We start from the raw sequence: 20,899 nt of genomic DNA, 5'->3' as shown, positions 1-20,899 counted from the left end.
TTGTGACTCATTGCAATCACAATGTCAAAATAATCGCAGTATGATTTTTTTTTTCCATGACGTTCAGCGGGGACCACAGAGGCTCTGTTTGAAGTGTTTGATATTAGCACTTCTTGTTCCAAAGTAACAGAGCTCAATCATGAGCAGGGATCTCCCAATCAGGTTACTTTGCTCCTGATTTCATATTTATTTCTGTTAATTTCCCTATTTAAGCAACTGCACAGGGCCCACTTAAGTTTCAGGAAACATGGAAACAGTTTAAGTATATGAGACAACAGAATAACTCTACATTAAGAAAACACTGTGTAACCTGCACATACAGTTTCCTTTGATGACATTTTTACAATAACATTGTATTATATCTTCAGAGAGTTGTGTGAAGTTGGACCTCTCAAGGCAGGAACATTTAGAAAGGTTTATACAGCCACTGAACAGAACTTGAGATTTCAGGTTCAGCAAAATAATTAAAAAATAAAAATAGTTTAAAAGTAAGACAAACACTTACTATTGATGATACAAAGGGTGGGGTGAATGAGCTGTCATAAGTTTATTCTTCCCATGTCTGTGCCTAGAGGTCCATTGTTGAAAAAATGTTTAATTATACAGTGCACTAGATCCACATTTCGATATCTTCATCCACAATAAAGATCTTTCTGAAAAAAGCTAAACAAAGTTTTTTACCGTTTTAAGGTTTAAAAATGTTGTTAAGAAGATAATTAGCCCAACTCATTAGTGATGTGCAATACCACTGATTTCCTTTCCAATCCGATACCAAGTAATACCCAGGCTGGTATTGCCGATACGGATAGGATACTTATAATTTGTACAAAAGCTTAATATGTTCAGAGAAGGGAAATAATAAATCGGCTATAACCATTTCAAATAAGACATCAGACTGCTCTTTCTTATTCTTTAATAATAAAGAAAAATACATTCAGTGCACCATTCAGCACTTTCAAAAGATCAAAAGAAGATGTCCTACAGACCAAGAAACTTGGTTGCATGTTAATTGACACTTCAGCATCTGAATCAGGCTCCCATGAAAATGCTTACCTCAACCTTTTTACAAAACGTCTCAGATTCAAATTTTTTGTCTGAAGAAACAGACAAAAAATTTTCGTTCCACACACGACTTTGTTTGTGTTCGGCCATCATCAATGTCAACACTCTGTTCAGTGACTCATCTATTTATAGAGCCGTAGTTCATGACTATGACAGACGGAAGAAGAAGTAGTTCATATCAACCAGGTATTATTTAGACTAGATCCGGGTGATAGCGTTGTTACTTTCTACTGTGTCCCTGTTGATGATAAGAGACACATTTACCACAAATTATAGAGTTAAGGTATCGATCTTTTAATGTGAGAATCGATCCTAGAACAGAAACGTTTGGAATCTGAAGTGGTGATATTTCAGTATCGATCCGCACACCACTACATCTCATACCTCCTGTGTATGTTTATGGAGGTGGAAGTCATCAGAGATGATGAACCTGGTGTAGATAAATTAAAATCTTTTATCGGAAGTCTTACACTGTTCAGGGCATCTGTTACTATTTTTATCCTCATCTCTTTGCCTCTGTTTCTTCTCATTGTCTTTCGTGCACCATTCCCACTTTATCTGTGCTTTTCTTCTCCTTTTATACTTCCTTTTGTTATTCCTTTTTCTGTGCTGTTGTTCTTTTTCTCTGCTGAACTCTATCCTGTCCTCATTCTCTACCTGTAGCAAGAAAACCCCATATACAAGAGTCCTATCAATCAGTTCCAGAACCCAAGCTATGGACATAGAGCTGCTGCCCTTTAAGTTTGTATTTCTTTTCCTTTCCACTTGATTTTCCTGCATGGACTGTTTCTGTCTGCACTCTCTTGCCTTTCACCGAGTTTCAGTTTCTACATGTCTTCTATAACGACAAAATTAAATTCAACAAAAAAGAACAGCAATACTGCCTTCATACTGCATGAGTGTGCACAAAACCTGTTCAGTGTTTGAAGATATAAAATGTCTACAGGCTACAAAAACGAAAAACCCTTGTCTGGTAAGTAATATATTCTAAAGAATATGAGGCCTAATTTGTGAATCCTGATATTTGGTGTTTTATCACAGAGGCATGACTGTGTGCTGAGTGTGATCTCAATGATTATTACAGCATAGAAAATTTTATATTTTTGTGTCTAATGGTAACCCACTTTTCCTGTGTGCTTTGGTGAGTTTCAGAGAAAATTTCTCATGAACTAATAAAGCTATATTGTCTGTTTGTTTTATAATAACATAAATGTAATTGACCCCTTTAATGTTTGCTTTCCAGGGTGAAAATCCCATCTACAAAAGCGCTGTCACGACTGTGGTCAATCCCAAATATGAGGGAAAATGATGACATCATAATGAACATCACAATGAACTCTGCTATCAAGTATTTGACATCTGCAGTATTTAGCTTGTTTGGGTACTGAGGCTTGTGGTGGAATTCATGTCATTTCTTCTTGTCGCTTTATCATTATAATGTAGCATTCAGCCACTGCATCTGTATTTTTACTAACACTTTATGATTTATCTGCATTTGTTTGTATTTTAGATGTACAGAACACAATATGTGTATATACTTTTAAGTTTCATATCTGCAGAAGTTGATGAAATGATGGTGTTTTCTTTCCTGCCACAGGACTGGTATGGGCAGACGATTTAGCTTTTTTTTTTTTTTTTTTTTTACAACACAGTGTGGACAATAAGGATATACAATATATGTACAAGAATTCCTCAGCTTCTGTCTATCTCAGACATTTAGTCTCTGTTTTACCTCTTCTCGTTTGTCTCTGTGCACTGACTTCCTGTACGTTTCTGTGTTCCAGACAGGACCTGAGTTTAATATGTAAATTGTCAGCCATAGCAGCACATTATGTCAATGTGTGTGTATATATTAGAAAACAACTGCAACAGGAAATATTGAATAATATTTAGCATTCAACTTAGATTGGACAATTATGTTGAATCACAATAGATTCTGCAGAGGTGAATAGTTGTAAATGTAGTTTTAAACTGCAGCTTAGAAACATCCAATGTTTAAATTTTTATTGCACTCTTGCTGAGTACTGTTAAGTTTCTCGAAGGACTAAATACACAAGATGAATATTAATATCAACTATCATTATTTGTGTTGTTGATATACTATCACAAAGGGATTGTATACCACTTGTTAAAATTATGAAATTGTGGCAATGTTGAACAATCAAAGGATTTGTATAGTTATGATACAAGTTGCAATTAACTAACGAAATGTTGTTGTATTTGCTAACTGCAGTAACTTTATTACTCACTCTCAGGTTTCCTTACCTTTCCTGTGTTCTTGTCAAGTATGCCAAAAACATGTTTTCTGTCAGCTTGTTCAGTGAACTGGTGAACTCTTTTGCGTGAGTCAGTTTTGTTAGTTACTTTTTTTTAGACTGTAAAAATGAATCCAGCGTATTTCACATAAATCACCTCTGAAATGCTTTCACACCCAAATGCCTCTGAAGTGCAACACAAGCCTTTACAGTATTGTTTTCAAAGTGCCTTTCATTTCAGTACCATGTTCTCTCTCTGTGCTGTTTATGAGTTATTTATTAAATAAAGTACAAAAACTGTATGTGTCTTTCTGTATGGCCAAAATATGAGGGTGTATATAGTCATTTTTGTGTTTTTTCACGTTTGGATGTCCAATTTTTCACAATAAGAGCCAGAAAAGTGAGTAATGACATATTAAAGCTGAAGGCTGGGGACATGCTATAGTGGTTTAAAGATCATTTCTACTGAACCTGGGGAGCAGATAGATAAAATTACCAAAGAGTACATACATAGTTCAACTGAAGTGAAAACAAAATCAATGTTCAAAGACATGTTTAGTCAACCCAATGAGAAGGATGCCTGGTGACAATTTGGATTGAGTTTCCTTTCCCTTGAACAGAAGAAATTACAATAGCTCAGTTATTGGGAGAGCCTGGATGCTAAACACTGGCCCTTTTAAATAAGTATTTAATATATTTTGTTTGAAATATATGAAAACTGATTACCTTAACAAGACATACGTTATAATAGTAACATTTTTGTTGTGGCAATAATTAAACATAATTATGCGCATAAATTTTAATAATTTACAATGTATAACAGTAATAACCTAAATACATTAGAATAAACAATACATTGCATATTAAAAGAACCATTGACAATTAATAGACATACTATACTAATGTTATATAACGCTGGTAGAAACACACCATAGTCATGTGTTTAACTTACATGGCTTCCGACCATATGTTGCAATAGTGTTTGCTTCGTTGTGTAATCATAAACTCGTCAGATTTCACGTAGCATACATTAACCAACCGGAAATACCGGAATTCGACACCGGATATGGTTGAAGTGAGGCTTCTTACCAAGACGCTGACAAACTATCTCTGCTGCGAGCTGTAAACAGGGACGCAAGTTGTTTGGACACGTCGTGTCAAACAGTCTGTTGTAGCTGTTTATCGAGAGTAACACAGCTCACTGTGAAGGGAAAATGGAAGAAGACACACTAACGACGCTGAAAATACTAATAATAGGAGAAAGTGGTGTTGGGAAGTCTAGGTAAGCTCAAGTTATCTCCAAGAAATTGATGTCGTGGCTTACTGCTAGCCTTAGCTAGCTGACGTTAGCTTAGCAGCCAACAAAATAATGTGAGGTTTAAAGATAAAGCAGCGTTTTAAAATAAGGTAGACGTGTCAGTGTGGTTGTCCTCCTTTTTAAATAGAAAAGAGGCCACACTGCCTTGGTTATTGTAAGATAAATTCAGGCGTGTGGTGTGTTGGCTGTACCGCTAACCTCTGTAAGTGACATCATCTTTGTTCACGTATGACATAGTTGGATGGGGCGCGGACACTTATCTAAGATAGCAATTACATGATGAGTTGTCAGGTTAATGATGTAGATAATTTGATTTCTGTTCTGTTTCTGATCTTTTTTACTGTAATTGTAGTGGTAGCATCTCCAACACCAAGTGGTTCACACATCATAATGAAGAGCAGACATGTTATAGCTTGATTGAAGTGGTTCATGCCTAAGTGAGCTTCTGTAGAAGGACTCTAAAAGGCTGCATGGCTTTCACCACACATTTGAGTTTTGTCATTATATGGTAATCGGCATCCTCGTTAGCAACCACAAATCAGCCTAATATTCTAAGCAGAGTATAATGTTTTTACCAACTTTAGTCTGGCAGTTTATACTACTGTGTAGTTTGCCAGCAGAGAGCTCGGTCAGGTTTTCTGGTCTCCATGACTGTGGTCCAGACTGCATGAAAGAATCCTGATAGCCAGCCTGACCCATCAACCATCACATTGCAAGCTATGGTATCTAGTAAAGTGTGCCTCCCAGAGCCAGAGCACGGTACATAGATAATGAGCTGCTCAAAGCTTTGAATGTAAGCCTTTCGATAAGTGAATTGTCCAGCCAAAAAAAAAATTTTTCAGTGCACACTGATGACCAAGCCTTAAGTTCTCAAAATAACAAACTGCAACATGAACCCCAGAAGGATATAGGCCTTTTCGTATGGCAAATTCCAAGAATAGGATCTTCAGCATGATCAACAAGGGATCAACTGTATAAGGGGACATGGGAATACACTCTCATTTTGGATCATCCCCGTGTTAGCCCAGAAGGTTGTAAATAATCTCAAATGTTTGCACTAATTCATGCTGTTTGGATCACATACTGTCAGCAGTAATGTTGCCACAGTGTCGGTAGCAATTATTATCACTCTTTTGTCATTTCTTTCTTCCTTTATTCACATTCTTGGCGTTATCCCATTTATTATCCCATTTATTTATTGATGATATCAAAGTACTGTCATTTTAATCAAGGGTGTGTGTCTGTTTTAGTTTATGGAAATTTTTCTTTCACATTTTATCCCGTGGTACTGGTAGTTTGCATGCTATGATGGCAGTGAGTAAGCACAGAGGAGGGACTGGGTTTATGTCAACACTGTAACGTAGACAGTGTTGCTTATATTTCCAGAAAACAGACAAGTTTGTGTGTCCAGCTGCCTGCTAGTGCATCATTCAGGCCAAGGGCATTTTTTCCAGAAAGTAATTTTGTGTTATTATTAAATAGGCTTTTGCTTAATACAATAAACTAATTCAGACTAAGATTATTTTCAAATGTCATTGTTTGAATCTTCCTGAGCCAGTTGTGCAGTTGTCAAAAAGATACACTGACAAGACTCATTTTTGAAAAGCATACAGATATTGAATATGTTTCCTTGCAATCTGTCGAGGCCCTCCGATGATCAGGGGGATGTCTGCCTGGCAAGGAATACACAAGTTTCATTGTACCTGAACAAATGAATACATTTTTATCTTGCCAGTCTCCAAGCACAGCTCATCGGCTGTATGGACCTCAGACAATAAACACTCCTTGCTCCAGCATCCCTCCTGATGGCCCATGAGGCATAATAAGAGAATTATACATGGGTCAAGGCAAAAGAGTGAGCTTATTCCCATCATCAGTGCTGTGATTAAGGCCTTTGCACTTGATTAGTCATAGTTAAGAAATGAACCCTGTCCTGCTGACTACAATCTAGTGGTGATATCATCCGGAGATTGTGTGTGTAATGCAAGTGAAAGACAAAGTGATCAATAGAAAGAGAAAGCGATACAGAATTAGATAAGTCTGGTGCCGCAGGACAAGTTATGAGTCAGACAATGGAAACCTGATCTCAGACCAAAAGCTTGCTCACCCTGTGTTGAATAGCATTGCTGAAAAAAGCCATTGTGCTGTGTTTGTTAGTGATTAATAATGTGTCCTAATCTCCGTATTTCCTTCCTCCTGTCAACAGCCTCCTCTTAAGATTCACAGATGACACCTTTGACCCAGAACAGGCAGCGACAATAGGTGAGTAACACATCTGAGCTCAGCTAATGAAAAAGTAAAATAAAAACAAGACTTAATGAATCGCATGGTGGTGCCACAACCTTAAATACACTCTGGCCTGAAGTTGAGTTTTGTACTTTTCTGTTGAACTGGACTGAATTATAATGGGAGTTGTTTCTAATGTTTTCCCACACCATTTACAAAATAAATAATAATATTAGAAACAGATTTCAGTTAAATGCAGTTTAGTACAACAATACCACTAACTACGACCTCAGTAATAAACATATAGTTGAACACCTCAAAGTTTTCACAAGAACTGGCCTTTATAAGCCTCATAAATGTTGTTGTGCTTGATTGCATGAGATTGTATAGGAGTACCTAATAAACTGGCCAGGGAGTGTACGTTAATGAAAAGAATATATTTTAACAAAGTAAAGTACATTGTAAATTTTGTGCACCATAATAGGTCAGAATTTCCCTGGAGCTCTGTTAACGTTAACGTAATTTGTCCCTGAAGTTGATGAAGCTAGCAGTCGGACTGCACAACAAATGCTAATGTCATTAAAACACTTCAACTTCAATTCAATTCATTCTGCCTCTCAGATGCCTTAAACAAATGTGTTGCACATTTAATTTGTTGTTGTTTAACAGTGAAAAGATATTTGATTGGAATAATTTCCTTCAAGGTTTATGATATATTATATGAACATGTAGAATTTGGTTTAACCTAGAAAAATGTTTAGAATTAAGAGTAACAACATTTGCCCAAAGTAACTTTTACTCAGGTCAACCTGTCTCTGAATAGTTTGCTAAAGCATTATAACCAACAGGTAACACAAACAACTTTTAAGTGAAGTCTGTACAGCTTCTTCTCCCAGTAAGGAGAATGGGACACCACCAAACTTTGCTTGTGTTGCTCAGACTGATAGTAGCTATTGATTTGGTGACTGACAGTGAAATACATGTATCATCAGTCCATGTGTGAGCCTCATTAAACAGTTTGGCAGAACACCGGCATTCTTCTGGGACTAACAGGGTCGCATGACAGAGAAAGTTCATTATGTCCGTCTGGAGTTTTTAAGAACTATTAACAACTGCTGTAGACTACAATGTCTTCCATATTCAATAAAATGGACATAAACTGTTGTTCATTCTGCTTCCTAGCATGGAGGCCCCGCTGAGGCTGCTGGCAGATACTGTACATTGTATTGAGCAACAAATCCACAGCCCTTGTTATCTGCTCCAGAACCAGAATTGGCTCAAACGCCACACTCGCTGCCTGTGTCTGTTGCACATCCAGTATTTATTGCAAATATAATTTAAAACAGAAATTAAAAGTCAAACATTTTTTGCAGTGGAATCATAGTCAAGTTGAGGTCACAGAACAGACATGTTGCCTGTTAGGATGTCTGCTAACAGAAGGTATGAGCACTTGGCAAGCTCAAAGTAAAAGCCACCTCAATACCACACACCCTCACAGCCACAAAGCCATTTGATGTATTTTAAACTTAATGAGGAGTGTGAAAAAACCTTACAGCAGACCAGACGATCCATCTTATCTGGTCAAATGGTGAACATAGTGGTACATTATTATTTTTTACAAGTGGAGTTTTTTTTTCCAATTTCTGGTGAACCTGCAAATGACATCAGCTTCTTATAATGGCATAAATCATTTGACGCACCAAGGACACATCTGCTATATTTTCATGTGGTCTTCAGGCTGTAACTACCTTAATGGGTTTATTTTCATTAAAGAATTCAACAGTTCAAGATTTGTCATCCTCTTGATGAGATATGGAATTAATTTTTTCTCCCCTAACTAATGTGAATATTTTTTGTGAAGCTTGCAGCTCTCAATGCTGTCTTTGTTAAAACAACGAACAGCACAGATTCCACAAGGTTGAAACAGTAAAAACATATTTTCTTCAAGGTCAACGCATGGATCGCTACTGTTGTACTTGGCCATCTGCGATTCTTTGCAAAACAGATGTCTTCATTGGACTTATGCTTCTCTCAATGACTCAAGTCCCCTCAGATTCAGACAAAAATCACTTTTAATCCAGTATCACTTGATCTCAATTCAAGTATTTTCACTTTCACCACCTAAAGCAGTTCATCTCAGGTTGTATTTCTCCCTGTGAGTAGAGCTTTCTCAGTACATTGTCACATTAGCACTGATAATATTGGCAAGAATTAATCACTGTAATGGGGCTTAAGATAATCAGCAGACAGATGAGCATCTGTGAGGACACTTGCATTGATAAATTTAGCTTTTAGTTACTTAAAGGTGAAAGACAGACAATACATGGTAATGCTGCTGACCAAGTCATGTGTTTACAGTAATTCTTATTGTTTTTTAAATTTAGTTTGATGTGTTGCGATGCTGTTGGTGTATTGATACTACAACGGTTGGCCTGCAGAGGTCAGCCCGGCCTTGACTTCAAGTGGCAGTGGCATCTTATTGTGTTGTGATATGACAAACACATGCTTTACTGTATGTTTTCTCTGGGTAAGGCCTATCTGAATTTATAGTAAATTAAAGCAGGAGATACTGGTACGGGTTCATGGAAATGTTTAGTGTAAACTCCTCTCCTCGTACATCTGGCAACAGTATCTGAGCAACTCTGCTGGACTTGACAAAGAGCTAGTTGTTGTGATTGACTGTGTGAACAAACTGTACATTCATGTGTGTGCGGTACACATACTGTGTGTAATATATCCCTGGCCTGTCTTCATGTCCCCTCACTCCTCTTCTGTTTGGCTCTGAACTGAACGCAACTCCCCAGTCCCAGATGTAAAAACAGTCCCATCACAAGTGTACATTTCCCTGGTAAATCTGTCAGTGGATGCTAATACTCGGGCCAATTTGTCATCCAGACACTGCACACTCTGCGCACTGAGACACTGCACAAAGGCAATAGAGGAGATTTACTTTTTGAGGGGAAGGGGGACAACATTGTTATTTTCGTGTAAATGTCTGTTCCTTTGGGACCTGGCAGGGATTTTAGGGTTGATTCATTGCTGTCTGAGCCATTTCACAGGTGGTGGATTTTTATACATATATTTTTTCTTTATACAGACCTGTATTGGTTTCAGTTGAAGACATTAAACCACATCATCCTTTCATGGTTAATCTGAATACATAGTCACACTATAATTTAAATGCAGGACATGGGACGGGCATAATGCCAGTGTGAGTAGCTGGGGTTAACAGAAGTTCAGATACATTGTGTGGTATGTATGTTTTGACAATTCATCATTGGTAATCATAGTCTGTCACCATGATAATATTCTTGGCAGTAATTGGCCAAACCTGTAAGAGTCATCAAATTGGTACTGAAGCAGGATGAGGTAATCATGAAGGTATGACTGATCGCCTGTCTTTTCGTTGTCTAGGTGTTGACTTTAAAGTGAAGACCATTTCTGTGGACGGTAACAAGGCAAAGTTGGCCATATGGGTAAGTGTCACACTCTGTGGTGACTACAACACTTCAACAGCAACAAACGTGGCTTTTTGTCTGTTAGTCAGAGAAAAGAGATTAATTGTAGAACTCCTCCATAACTACAGTTTGGCTATTCTCTCAAGTCTCCAGAAGATGGCGCTTTTGTAACACCGTTTCTGCCTACATACTCCTTGAGGGACAGAAAGGAGTCAGACTTGTTGTTTATCTGCCCTGGTTTTCCTTCTGTTTGAGCCACCAGTTTTTCCTGTGTGTGTCCAGCAGCAGTGCTGAGCTGGTTGTGTTTTGCAGGACACTGCAGGACAGGAGCGCTTCCGAACCCTGACGCCTAGTTACTACCGTGGTGCCCAGGGAGTCATCTTGGGTAAGCAAAGCTGTTGACGCAATCATGACTGTGTGTGCGTGCGTGTGTGCACGCGCGTGTGTGTGTGTGCGCATGCTTGTGTGAGAGTTTGTGTGTGCGTGTGTGTGTGTGTGTGTGTGTTTGCCCTCTTTGCTTCAGAGTCAGGCCCCTGGTTGTAAAAAGAGTGATGACTTTTCATCCTGTGACCCACACACACGCACACCCGCTTGCCTGTGTCTCTGGAAGCTGGTTTATACCCTCCTCATATGGACATGCATATACAGAGTGTACACACACACACACACACACACACACACACACACACACACACACACACACACACACACACACACACACACACGCACGCACACAGGAACTTAGTTAAACCTCTAAAACAGACTTCCTCTGAAGCCAATGGTTTTTGACCATTCTAATGATACAGTGGGGTCCAAAAGTCTGAGACCATTTTCGGGAAAGTAGTCTCAGACTTTTGCACCACTGTATAAAGAAACAGAAGGCGCCTTGCTTCAGCACTGGGATTACGAGAGCTCCCAATGTGATACTATCAGAAAACTTAAATCCCTGTGCTTTTAGTTGGTACTATATTATTTTAGTTATTTATTTATTTGTTTGTTTTTATTTAATCAAGGTTTGTTTGTTTTTCAATTTTTTTTTTTTTTGAAGTTGAAATAACTCAGTAATAAAAGTTAATTAGGTCTTTGCCTTTTAGCAGGCAAATATATTTTAAAATCCAAGGCCCATTAGATTTAATTACTCTTGAAGAAAATGTTTAGAAGTTAACAATACACAACTTTCTGTTATGGCCTGCATATAATAATTCCCATTCTGCCTTATTGTTCAATTGTTTTATGATGTATAATGTGTATATAGAGTAATTGACGTCATTGTGAGCATGTTTTGTTCATTTGGTTTTCCACAGTGTATGATGTCACACGGCGAGAAACCTTTACCAAGCTTGATAACTGGCTCAATGAGCTGGAGACGTACTGTACAAGGAACGACCTTGTGAAAATGCTTGTTGGAAATAAAATCGATAAGGTGCGTGAGTTTTTGTTTGTATGTGAAGTGTTTGTGCTCCAAGGCTAACAAGGTTGTTTGATTAGATATAGGCAGCTCATTAACATTCATCCTCAGTACTTTTTGCCTTGGTTTGAACTGTTATGACCAAAGAAATTCATAAGTTTGAATGGTATCTACTTTTTTTTTTGGACAAATTTTAAAATAGTTTTTTCTGTAACTTGAGATGTAAAAAAAACGGAAATACACACTAACTTTGTAGAAGCATATATTCTGTAGAACGGTGAAATTAATTGCCAGAAATATAAAAATAAAAAAAAAAGCCAGCTTAAACCCATTTGACAAATGACAGAACTGAATGACCATGGCAGCACCACTTTCATATTTCTGGCAGCTGGTTCTTTACCAGGATACCAGAATCAGTCAGTGGGGATAAAAATGCCCACTAAGTAGAGCATTATGAATTTATTGTGTCCTGTTCTTTGTCTATGAAAATCACTTTTCCTCTCTGCCTTGTGAAGACCACAGTAGCTGACAGCTCCGCCCGGCAGACCTCAAATAAGTCATTACCTCTCTTTTGTTTTAGGAAAACCACGAGCTAGACAGGGCCGAAGGGCTGAAGTTTGCAAGAAAACATTCCATGCTTTTTATAGGTAAGTCAGGAGGATTCCCTGCTCTGCAAAGATCTGCTGGGCATGAGTTACAGCAGACTGTTACAAAGGGGAAACAGCTTTTGAAATAACTATCATACTTGCTGAGGAATGCTTGCATAGTTCTATTTATAAAACGGGCGTCATATATCATCTTCCATGTGTTCTTGTTTTTCCCCTGTGCTTTTATTTTTCACTTTTGTCAGTAAATGACTCCGCAAACGAGTTGAAGTGACATGCATTTCATGTTAAAAAAAAAAAAGTTTTATCTTCATTAAATACTGAAAAATGTCATTTTAAAAATGTTTGTTGACATGGAGGGGTTTCACTCTTCACTTTCCACGTCATTTCCTAATGTATTATTTCAGGTTTGGCTTTCTAAATAAGATTTATTTCTTAATCCTGTGGTCATTACTATTATGTTTCTGGATCTCATCAAACTGTGGAGTGGGTGTTAACTATATCTCCTAATAACCTCCTAAGGTCCACTATTAGTGTCTGGAGATGACAGTTATTGTTGAGACATTTTCCACCACCGCCAGATGATGACATCAAGATGCAGACATTAACAGTTGTTGTATCTGTGTCTCATTTTCTTTTCTTTTCTATTTCCATCCTCCGTCTCCACACACCCAATTCTCATTTTTCTCACCCTTGTTATTTCTCTTTTCTTCTTGGTTGTCTCACTACTTTTTGCCGTTCTCTCCGTCTGCTCCTGCCCCTCTGCTCCTTCACCCCCCCCCCACACACACACACACACACTCTGTGCTCCCAGAGGCGAGTGCTAAGACCAGGGACGGTGTTCAGTGTGCATTTGAGGAGCTGGTGGAGAAGATCATCCAGACTCCTGGTTTATGGCAGAGCGAGAACCACGGCCGAGGAGTCCAGCTCACCGACGAGGACGCGGGAGGTGGATCCTGCGGTGGCTACTGCTCCCTGGTCTAGACGACACGCACACAAAGTACACAAACATGTTCACACACACACATGTTCAAACATACACGTGTGAATACCTCACACAGTGTCACACACTCAAACACTAACATAAACACACACACTTGAAAGAACTCCCCTCTTCCCACTGTGTGCTGTCCTGAGCTGAGCTCCCGACTCAGACATGAAGGCAGTGGAGGTCTGACTGTGTCCCCTCCGCTGAGCTGTAAGGGTTGACCGTCCCACACACTCTACCTGTGTTCACACAGACACTACTTTTTTGCACACTTTCTAATAGTAATGCTGCGCTAAAATGCAAATGCAGCTCAGCCTTCCTCTTAATGGAATTTGAGTGAGTTGACTCTCCTCTGTTTTGTTTTGAGTTACAGTTTTGTGCAGTTTTAAGGACCTTGGTCGAAATATACTCATTTTTCAGTTTCTCATTGTGCTTTGGCATTTAATTTTTAACAGGACGGTTAAGTCCAAAGGTATAAACCAAAGTTTGTCAGACAAATGGATAAGTCTCTGAAGCGTGATCATGAGAATTTTTTTGACCAAGGTTCTCCTCTTGTCTCCAGCATGCTTTTGTTTCTAGGAGCATCTCGCCTTAGCAAACACATCTGTATCAGTGCAGGGCCGATTTTCCTCCAATGTTTATCTTTCCTCAGCTCTGTCCTGTGCTTGATCCTGATCCCCCTCTGCCCCTCCCCCTCCCTCAGCACAGACCCTATGAACATTATGCTGCTTATAGAGAAGCTTATCAAGCCGGCCCATCTCGTATTCCATCGCACCACTCTCAGCTATGAGTTGGATCATGCGTCTCTGTTGTCCACACAACTGCCTCATTTCTTCAGAATATAATAGAGTTACCAAGTGGTTGGAATGACGTTTTACTGCTTTTATTGACTTGGACTTCAAACCTTTGGTGTGTTTTGAAGAGTGTATAAATCAAAGAGATTGGCACCAGCAAGCTTTCCACTGGGTGCAGAAGAAGAGGGAACCTCTTAAAATTGCACGCCTTTTTTGTAACGAGTTGCTTTAATGGAGTGCGACCTACTTGTACTCCCCCACTCAGACAGATAATATCAGTAATATCACTAGGACTGCTACAGTCTTTCATATAGATTCCTTTGACTGTGCATAGACAAAGGAAAAGTGTTCAATATTAAACAGGGCAGTGAGTCATAAGGGTGTTTCCACTGAATTTGGAAAATCAAAGAGCTGCGTGCTCCACATTGCTAATGGATTTCACAGTACTCCTATCTCTGTGTTTGTATCTGAGAGGCAGTTATAAATGTACTGTACCACTGACCCCGGACTATGTTTGTAGTATTCGAGTGCTGTTATATGGTCTGAGAAATCCTGGGAAATGTAGTTCTGAGAGCTTGACGTAACAGGGATGGTGAAAGAGACATGGGTAACAAGCATGTCTTATCACAGATGGGAATTTTTTTGTTTGTTTTATTTCTTTTTATTGCATGAGAAATTCTGCGTGCCATTCTTTTATGTTTGTTTGTCCAGTGAATGACCTTCAGAGGCTGTTTACTATAAACACATTAACTTATATTTAGCTGGAAATAAAACATTAAACATACAGGTTTACCATTTGAATTTAATGGTACTGTGTAATAAGACAAAAAGTAGGCTTTTACTTATTAAGCTGTCTTTTTTGTGTTCAGATATATGTTAAAACATGTTTAAGTTGTAAATTGTGTGTATTTTAGGAATTTGGTGGGAAAATTCCTGTATGAATTGTAAAGCTGAATGTATACATATTTCACTACAAGCCGCCCAATGTATTAAACTAAATAAAATTCTTTTTTAAGTGAATAGAAGTGAATATGTCGGTGTTAATCCAGACTTCAGGATTGTTGTGGAGCCGTTGACAACTGTTATTTGAAGAGGGACGGTGATTAATAATGAAGAATGAGTCCTTTCTAGAAATCACTTCAAACCTTCATAACAGATAACCAATAACTCTGCTGCCATCGTTGCCATGTTGGAAATGTCACTGTTAGGTGATGGGTTTTTCACTCAGCGCCCTTCACATTCCTGTGTCCTCAGAATAAAGACTTGTGTTTAAACAGTGTCCGAGGAACCCCCAGACCCCAGACGTGTGATCTATCTAAATCATCTTTTTGGCAGACTTCTCAGGAAACACCACCACAGCCATAACTCACTCTACCAGTGCTTTAACTGGGATGTGCATAATTCCTGGGCGATTATGAAAGGGCCGGGGCTGGCAGCCAGAGCGAGTCCAGGCAGCCGTCTGGAAATATGTCTCAGTCAAACAACAACGGAGGCATACAGCGTAATAATGCCTTCATGTGGTCCAACCATGTGCTGAGCTGTACCGCTGCTGTTTCCTTGTGCCTACACTGGAAAAACATCAGCTACTCATGGGGCTGAGCTGACAGATTTAATATTTTTTATATATTTTTTTTATTGTAATTTACAGAGCTGGTAGATAGACATTCCTTGTATTGTCACATCATGAGAGGTAGGGTGGTGTGTAGAAGCCTCACTGATGTTTGGAAACTGAGTTACTGAACCCAGTGCAATTAGACATGGTTTCAGAAAAATAACATGCAGATAAATTGTTGCCAACCAGGGTGTCTCGTTGTTGGCATTGCAAAATAAGTCTGTGGTGTTGTAAGTTGATTGCCAGGGTAGGAAAGCATTAAAAGAATGTGTATATTCCACATAATTGTATTCATTTCTTTATGCATTAATATAATTGTAAGTGCTAACGTCTGAATGCTAACATGCTTACAATGATAATGTTTTGCAGATATAATGTGTGCCATTTTAGCAAAGTATAGCATAAAAGCATGCTGTCATTTGCTAATTAGCACTAAACACAAAGTTCAGCTGAGGCTGACCATTTGGTGACCATAAATGTCTGTACAAACTTTCATGGCAACTCATCCGATAGTTGATGAGATTTTTCAGTTTTTTAAAACGGAACAAAATAAACATGGAAAAACATCATTCTTTGGCTGACCTCATCATAACCCATAACCCATAAGATACAGTATATGGAACCATTGGCAATGGATCAGCAGTAGTGAATCATATTCATAGAGTGCTATGGTTTCTGGGCCGTAGACTTCCTATGGCTGCACAGCGACTACAAAAATACTTCAAGGAAGTTCGGCTGTTGTGGAGATGGAAGGAAGAACTAACAGCCTTTGGCACATCCAGACATAGTGACATGCCAAACTCCCAGAACCCATCTTGTCCTGCCCCACCTTGTTGCCTCAGAAGCCTGAGAGCAGCTCTGCCGGGACAGCTTGATGGACTGCTTTCTGTCCTGCTGTCTGTATCTGAGCATGCAGCCAGGCGCTAGGCTAACAGAGTAGATCTGGCTCTCATTAACACAGTTTTGTCTCCCTGCTCCTCCTCTGCCTGACTTAGTGGCGGGCCGTATGGATTAGCGCTCAGACGAGCCCCTCAGGAGAGCAGTCATGCTGTCATGTGTAAAAATGTTATGAGACGTCGGGCATCGTTTCATAAGGTGTTGGGTTCCCAGACGTCACTCACTTTGTCATGCTCATTCCTGGTTTGCTATCAGGTAATTGTTTTGCCATGCTGGCTTATAAGAGCGAGAAAAAGTGAGAGAATGATTGGAAAGATCATCCTTCGCCACAGCCACCTGAATGGTATATTGTAGTGAGGAACTAATATGTTTGCCATCAGGTCAGCTCTATAAATGTTATAGGGCTGCGAGGTGCAGCAGGCCTTCTTAACTTTAACAGAATTCTTGGACAAGAGTTCAGGGCTCGCAGGTTTTGGGGTTGAACCTTTTTGTAAACAAGAACAAACCATTTTCTCTCCAGACAACCTTCCTTGTTCTGGGCAGAAAGACTTGGAGGCACCTGTAGGTCTGCAGACTGTTTCACTGTTTACGTTCTGAGGTGAGGTAGAGGAAAATGCCCCTTTTGCTCCTGCTCTTTCCTTCCTTTGAATCAGCCAAAGCCAGGCTCTGGCCTCTCTTAGGTTACCCTCTGAGCACCAGAAGGCTGTGAGGTAATGACCGGCGTGCCCAGAACTGATGGCTCTGTCACTGCAGGTGGAAACACTTTGATTATGTGGGCCCTTGTGTTTACATTGTTGCACCCGTTTACATTTAGACCCTTTGACATTTCATCAAGCAACGGGAGCGTCCCGTTTCAGGACTCTGATCTGTTTTGAGCTGTGCAACCTGCTGGCGGCCTCGGTGTCCTTTGGGTTACAGGGAAGTCAGTCAACCTCCCTTCTCTTGACTCACTATGAGAAACTTTTAATCGTCTTGTGTGGGCCTGATAGAAGTTTTCTTTAAGAATATAATATTTTTTTAATATTTCAGCTAAATATCTGAAGAGTAAGAACATCTTTGGGAAGAAGTCCTATCAGGAATTACTATGGATACTGTCAACACAGAGGCTTACCCACATCCTCAAAAGAAGCAAGCCTGTATGTGTACCCATCAATCACACTGGGCCCCCCATAACTTAATAAGAACAGGCCCCGGGTAAGCAGGAAACCTCTGTACTTGTTTGGTGTGAACCTCTGGCCATGGATCCATGTAAGTCAATTAAGCTATAATTGGGCTGTAATTGAGTTTCATCATATTCGATACCCTGTCAATCTAATTTAAACCTAAATGATTGCATTGTAACCCACACTTATTTTCAAAAACACAGCGCCGTGTGTACAGCCCCTAAAGAAAGCAGGAGAAGGGGACTCCTCGCCCTCGAAGAGAAAACTCCTCTCTCCGTAGGGGGTCGCTTTCATCCCAGCCTCAGGTTACTGTGGCAATAAGCAAAAAGGATGAGGACAGGCGGGCAGCAGGGGTATGGCCGCCTTGTAGAAACAAAATGGAAGGATGAGTAACTTCATTCGTCATCCCACCACCAACCATAATTCCCCTTGTTCACGGTGCTCCTGTCCTGTGTGGCAAACCTCTGGCCGCACGCCACCTCTCCATCTCAGATTCCGTGACCGTGTCGTCATTCAGTGCATCAGGACGCCCGTCCGGATCTCCGTCATGCTACCACTACAACATGGAAGCAAATACCCATGTACTCAGTCCATCGGCTTCTATAATAAACTAATCACTTTGTATCAACACGGGTCGGGTGTAAGTTTTCCACATGCCTCAAACATTTTCATGGACTAGACACATGCTCCTGCTGCAGCGCTTTGCTCCCAGTGAAAAAAAAGAATCCACATTAATAAACTCCCTTTTGGGTGAGATGATTGGCATGTATAGAAACAAATTCATTATTTTGTATAAATAATCTGGCCCCTGTGTTGTAATTGCACTGCTTATTTTTCTTCTCCAAGCTGATCTCAATTTTTGGGGGTGGACCAGAGAATTTGTTGTAAACCACCAGGACTAAAAGACTCCCAATTTCACTGTCTTTGAAGAGACAAGGAGGTCTGCAAGGCCGAGGAAGCTGTCTTTCAACCAGGTCAGACCTCAGAGCTAGCAGAGCTTAGGGATGGAGTTCAGAGGTTGAACTTTTTGTCACTTTGCAGGGTCTTGTAGCTTAAGGCCTCGACCTTATTACAGGTCCACATCACTGTGTGTTTTTTCCTGACCATTTGAAGTCCTTTTTGCCTCGGATGTAACCCGAGTTAAGGTTTATTACTGCAAACCACAGGAAGCTCGGGTTCTTTTACTGTATTGTGGACAATTGAATTTGAAAACACAAAGCCAACCACTACCTCTCCCACCCTCCCACTAGCAAGCTAAAGTCAAATAAAGCCATCTCCACGGAAATGGTACCCAGGTCACACAAACACAAGATACTTCACATGTTCGGCTGTGTGTGTATCCACCATCCACTTTGTCGCAGGATTTCCTTACAATCAGATTATGAGGAATAACAGAGGTGTGACAAGTGTTTTGTAACCGCATAGCTCGCAAGAGTCATTTAGAGGGGTTCAACCACAGGTACTTCTGTCTGTGTAATGACATGAGAGAGGAGGACATTGTTTGATCTCTGGTTACTCAAAGCTACTTACAGATCAAGAAATGAGGAAGCGGGTCTTTAAGTGGGGATTTGTCAGGCCAGGCCTTGTGAGCAAGTACACTGCAGTTCAGATTTGTTGTCATGTGCTGAAAAGATGAAAAATGGCACAAGCACAAAGAAACTTCAAATATGGCCTAATAGATGAGCAGAAAATATACAACTAAATGTATGTATATATACTGTAGGTCTGTTGAGTACTATATCTCAGAGATTACCACATATAAGGAGTTACTACACCATGTTGTAATGTTTAATGTTAGTTTCTTTCTATCTTTATTCTAATGACACATTTTTATGGCATAATGACTTTCCATATGGTACCAAAAAAAATGCCAAAAAGCCAGATTCACCCTTGACCAAATATGTGGTCACTGTGTTTTACTCTAGGACAGTGCTGTTCTTGGAATTTGGAGAAGCACTGTTTTTGACTGTTTGTTTTAGATGTAGGAGGAAACTGATACCTTCAGATGCCATAGACTTGCTAACCAGATGTCCATGCATGTGGGCATTCCTCTATGCTGTCCTGCATGCAACGACTTTGACTGTGTCTATGTGCGAGAGTAGTTGGAGTGTAAGGGTAGCTACAGTACTGGTGTGGCTATTTTGTCTACACCTCACCACCTCCAGTTGCAATATGGCTCACATTATTACCCTGCTGAGTTCCAGCTTGTCTTAACACTACAGAGTTCTCCTCTTCCTTTTTTTACTCTACATCAGCTCTCACAAACACTGTGCCCAGAGTACGCTTGTAATAAAAGACCAACACCTCCCACCTCCACCATGCTGCTGCCTTGTGCCCCCCTGGGGGTTGTGAACAGATAGTGTAACAGCAGTGTGTGGGTATAGCATGGTCCTGGTCCCCCGCTGTTCCAACCTTGGCTTCTTGCTCCCAAATTCACTTATAAAGTTGAATTCCTGCGCTCGGCTTCCCAGCAGGCAGCGGTGGTGCACTCACAAATATTTACATTCATCCAATTAAACAGCAGACAGTAGCCCATATATATTTAAGTGAAGTCATGAGGTGCCATTCATTACCACCTTCACTGTGTTGTGATCAAGAGCTAGCTGAACCAGTTTTAAAAGCTAAACCTACTGCGGCTGTTCCTCTGCAATATTGTTCTGCCTCTGAAATGCGATTGAAAGAAATAGTTTCACATTTTGAGCAGCTCACTTATTAACATGTATGTCATATGTTTAATCTGTACCAAAACTAAAATGTAAAAAAGAGAAGTTGAAGGTTTATGACGGTTATGTGCCAAACAATTTTTAGTCTGACTGCTAGCTTTGTTGTTAGCATGATGTTTATGGATTTAACAAATGAGATATGATCTGTTAATTGCTGGTAGGGAGAATTTGTTAGCTTCGAATCGAGGGAGACTAGCTGTTTCCCCCTCTTTCCAGTCTTTATGCTAAGCTAACTGATACTAGCGATATCTTTTGAATGACACATAGGGTCAGGGAGTTGGACCAATCTTCTCATCTAAGCAAGTAAGAGTATGAACAAAAATCCAAAACCAGTGCTTTAAATAGTCAGGGAGCAGCAGTTGGCTGTCTGATATCGATGTGATCGGACAC

General features: G+C 39.8%; 2 protein-coding genes across 3 annotated transcripts in view; both read left to right on the top strand.

Annotated features, from left to right (window-relative positions):
• Nucleotides 1-3,619, top strand: part of itgb1a (integrin, beta 1a) — a 29,028-nt gene extending 25,409 nt beyond the window's left edge. Inside the window, exons 16-17 of one of the 2 annotated variants that reach the window (XM_056364266.1) lie at nt 1,726-1,803; nt 2,306-3,619. In XM_056364266.1, coding sequence (XP_056220241.1) covers nt 1,726-1,803 — 78 coding nt within the window. In that variant the 3' untranslated portion in view covers nt 2,306-3,619. The remainder of the gene's footprint in view (nt 1-1,725; nt 1,804-2,305) is intronic. The other variant, XM_056364267.1, reaches the window with a different exon arrangement.
• Nucleotides 3,620-4,382: 763 nt separating this feature from the next.
• rab18a (RAB18A, member RAS oncogene family) lies at nt 4,383-15,402 on the top strand. The gene is made up of 7 exons (XM_056364769.1): nt 4,383-4,599; nt 6,842-6,897; nt 10,276-10,337; nt 10,632-10,704; nt 11,624-11,742; nt 12,308-12,374; nt 13,147-15,402. Exons 1-7 carry the CDS (start codon nt 4,532-4,534, stop codon nt 13,314-13,316), a joined length of 615 nt encoding a protein of 204 aa, XP_056220744.1. The 5' UTR covers nt 4,383-4,531; the 3' UTR covers nt 13,317-15,402.
• Nucleotides 15,403-20,899: the final 5,497 nt, after the last annotated feature.

This window comes from Seriola aureovittata, chromosome 20, assembly GCF_021018895.1.
Source record: "Seriola aureovittata isolate HTS-2021-v1 ecotype China chromosome 20, ASM2101889v1, whole genome shotgun sequence".
Classification (NCBI taxonomy): Eukaryota; Metazoa; Chordata; class Actinopteri; order Carangiformes; family Carangidae; genus Seriola; species Seriola aureovittata.
Note: the sequence above shows the minus strand (reverse complement) of the source record. Positions and strands in the feature narration are given on the sequence as shown.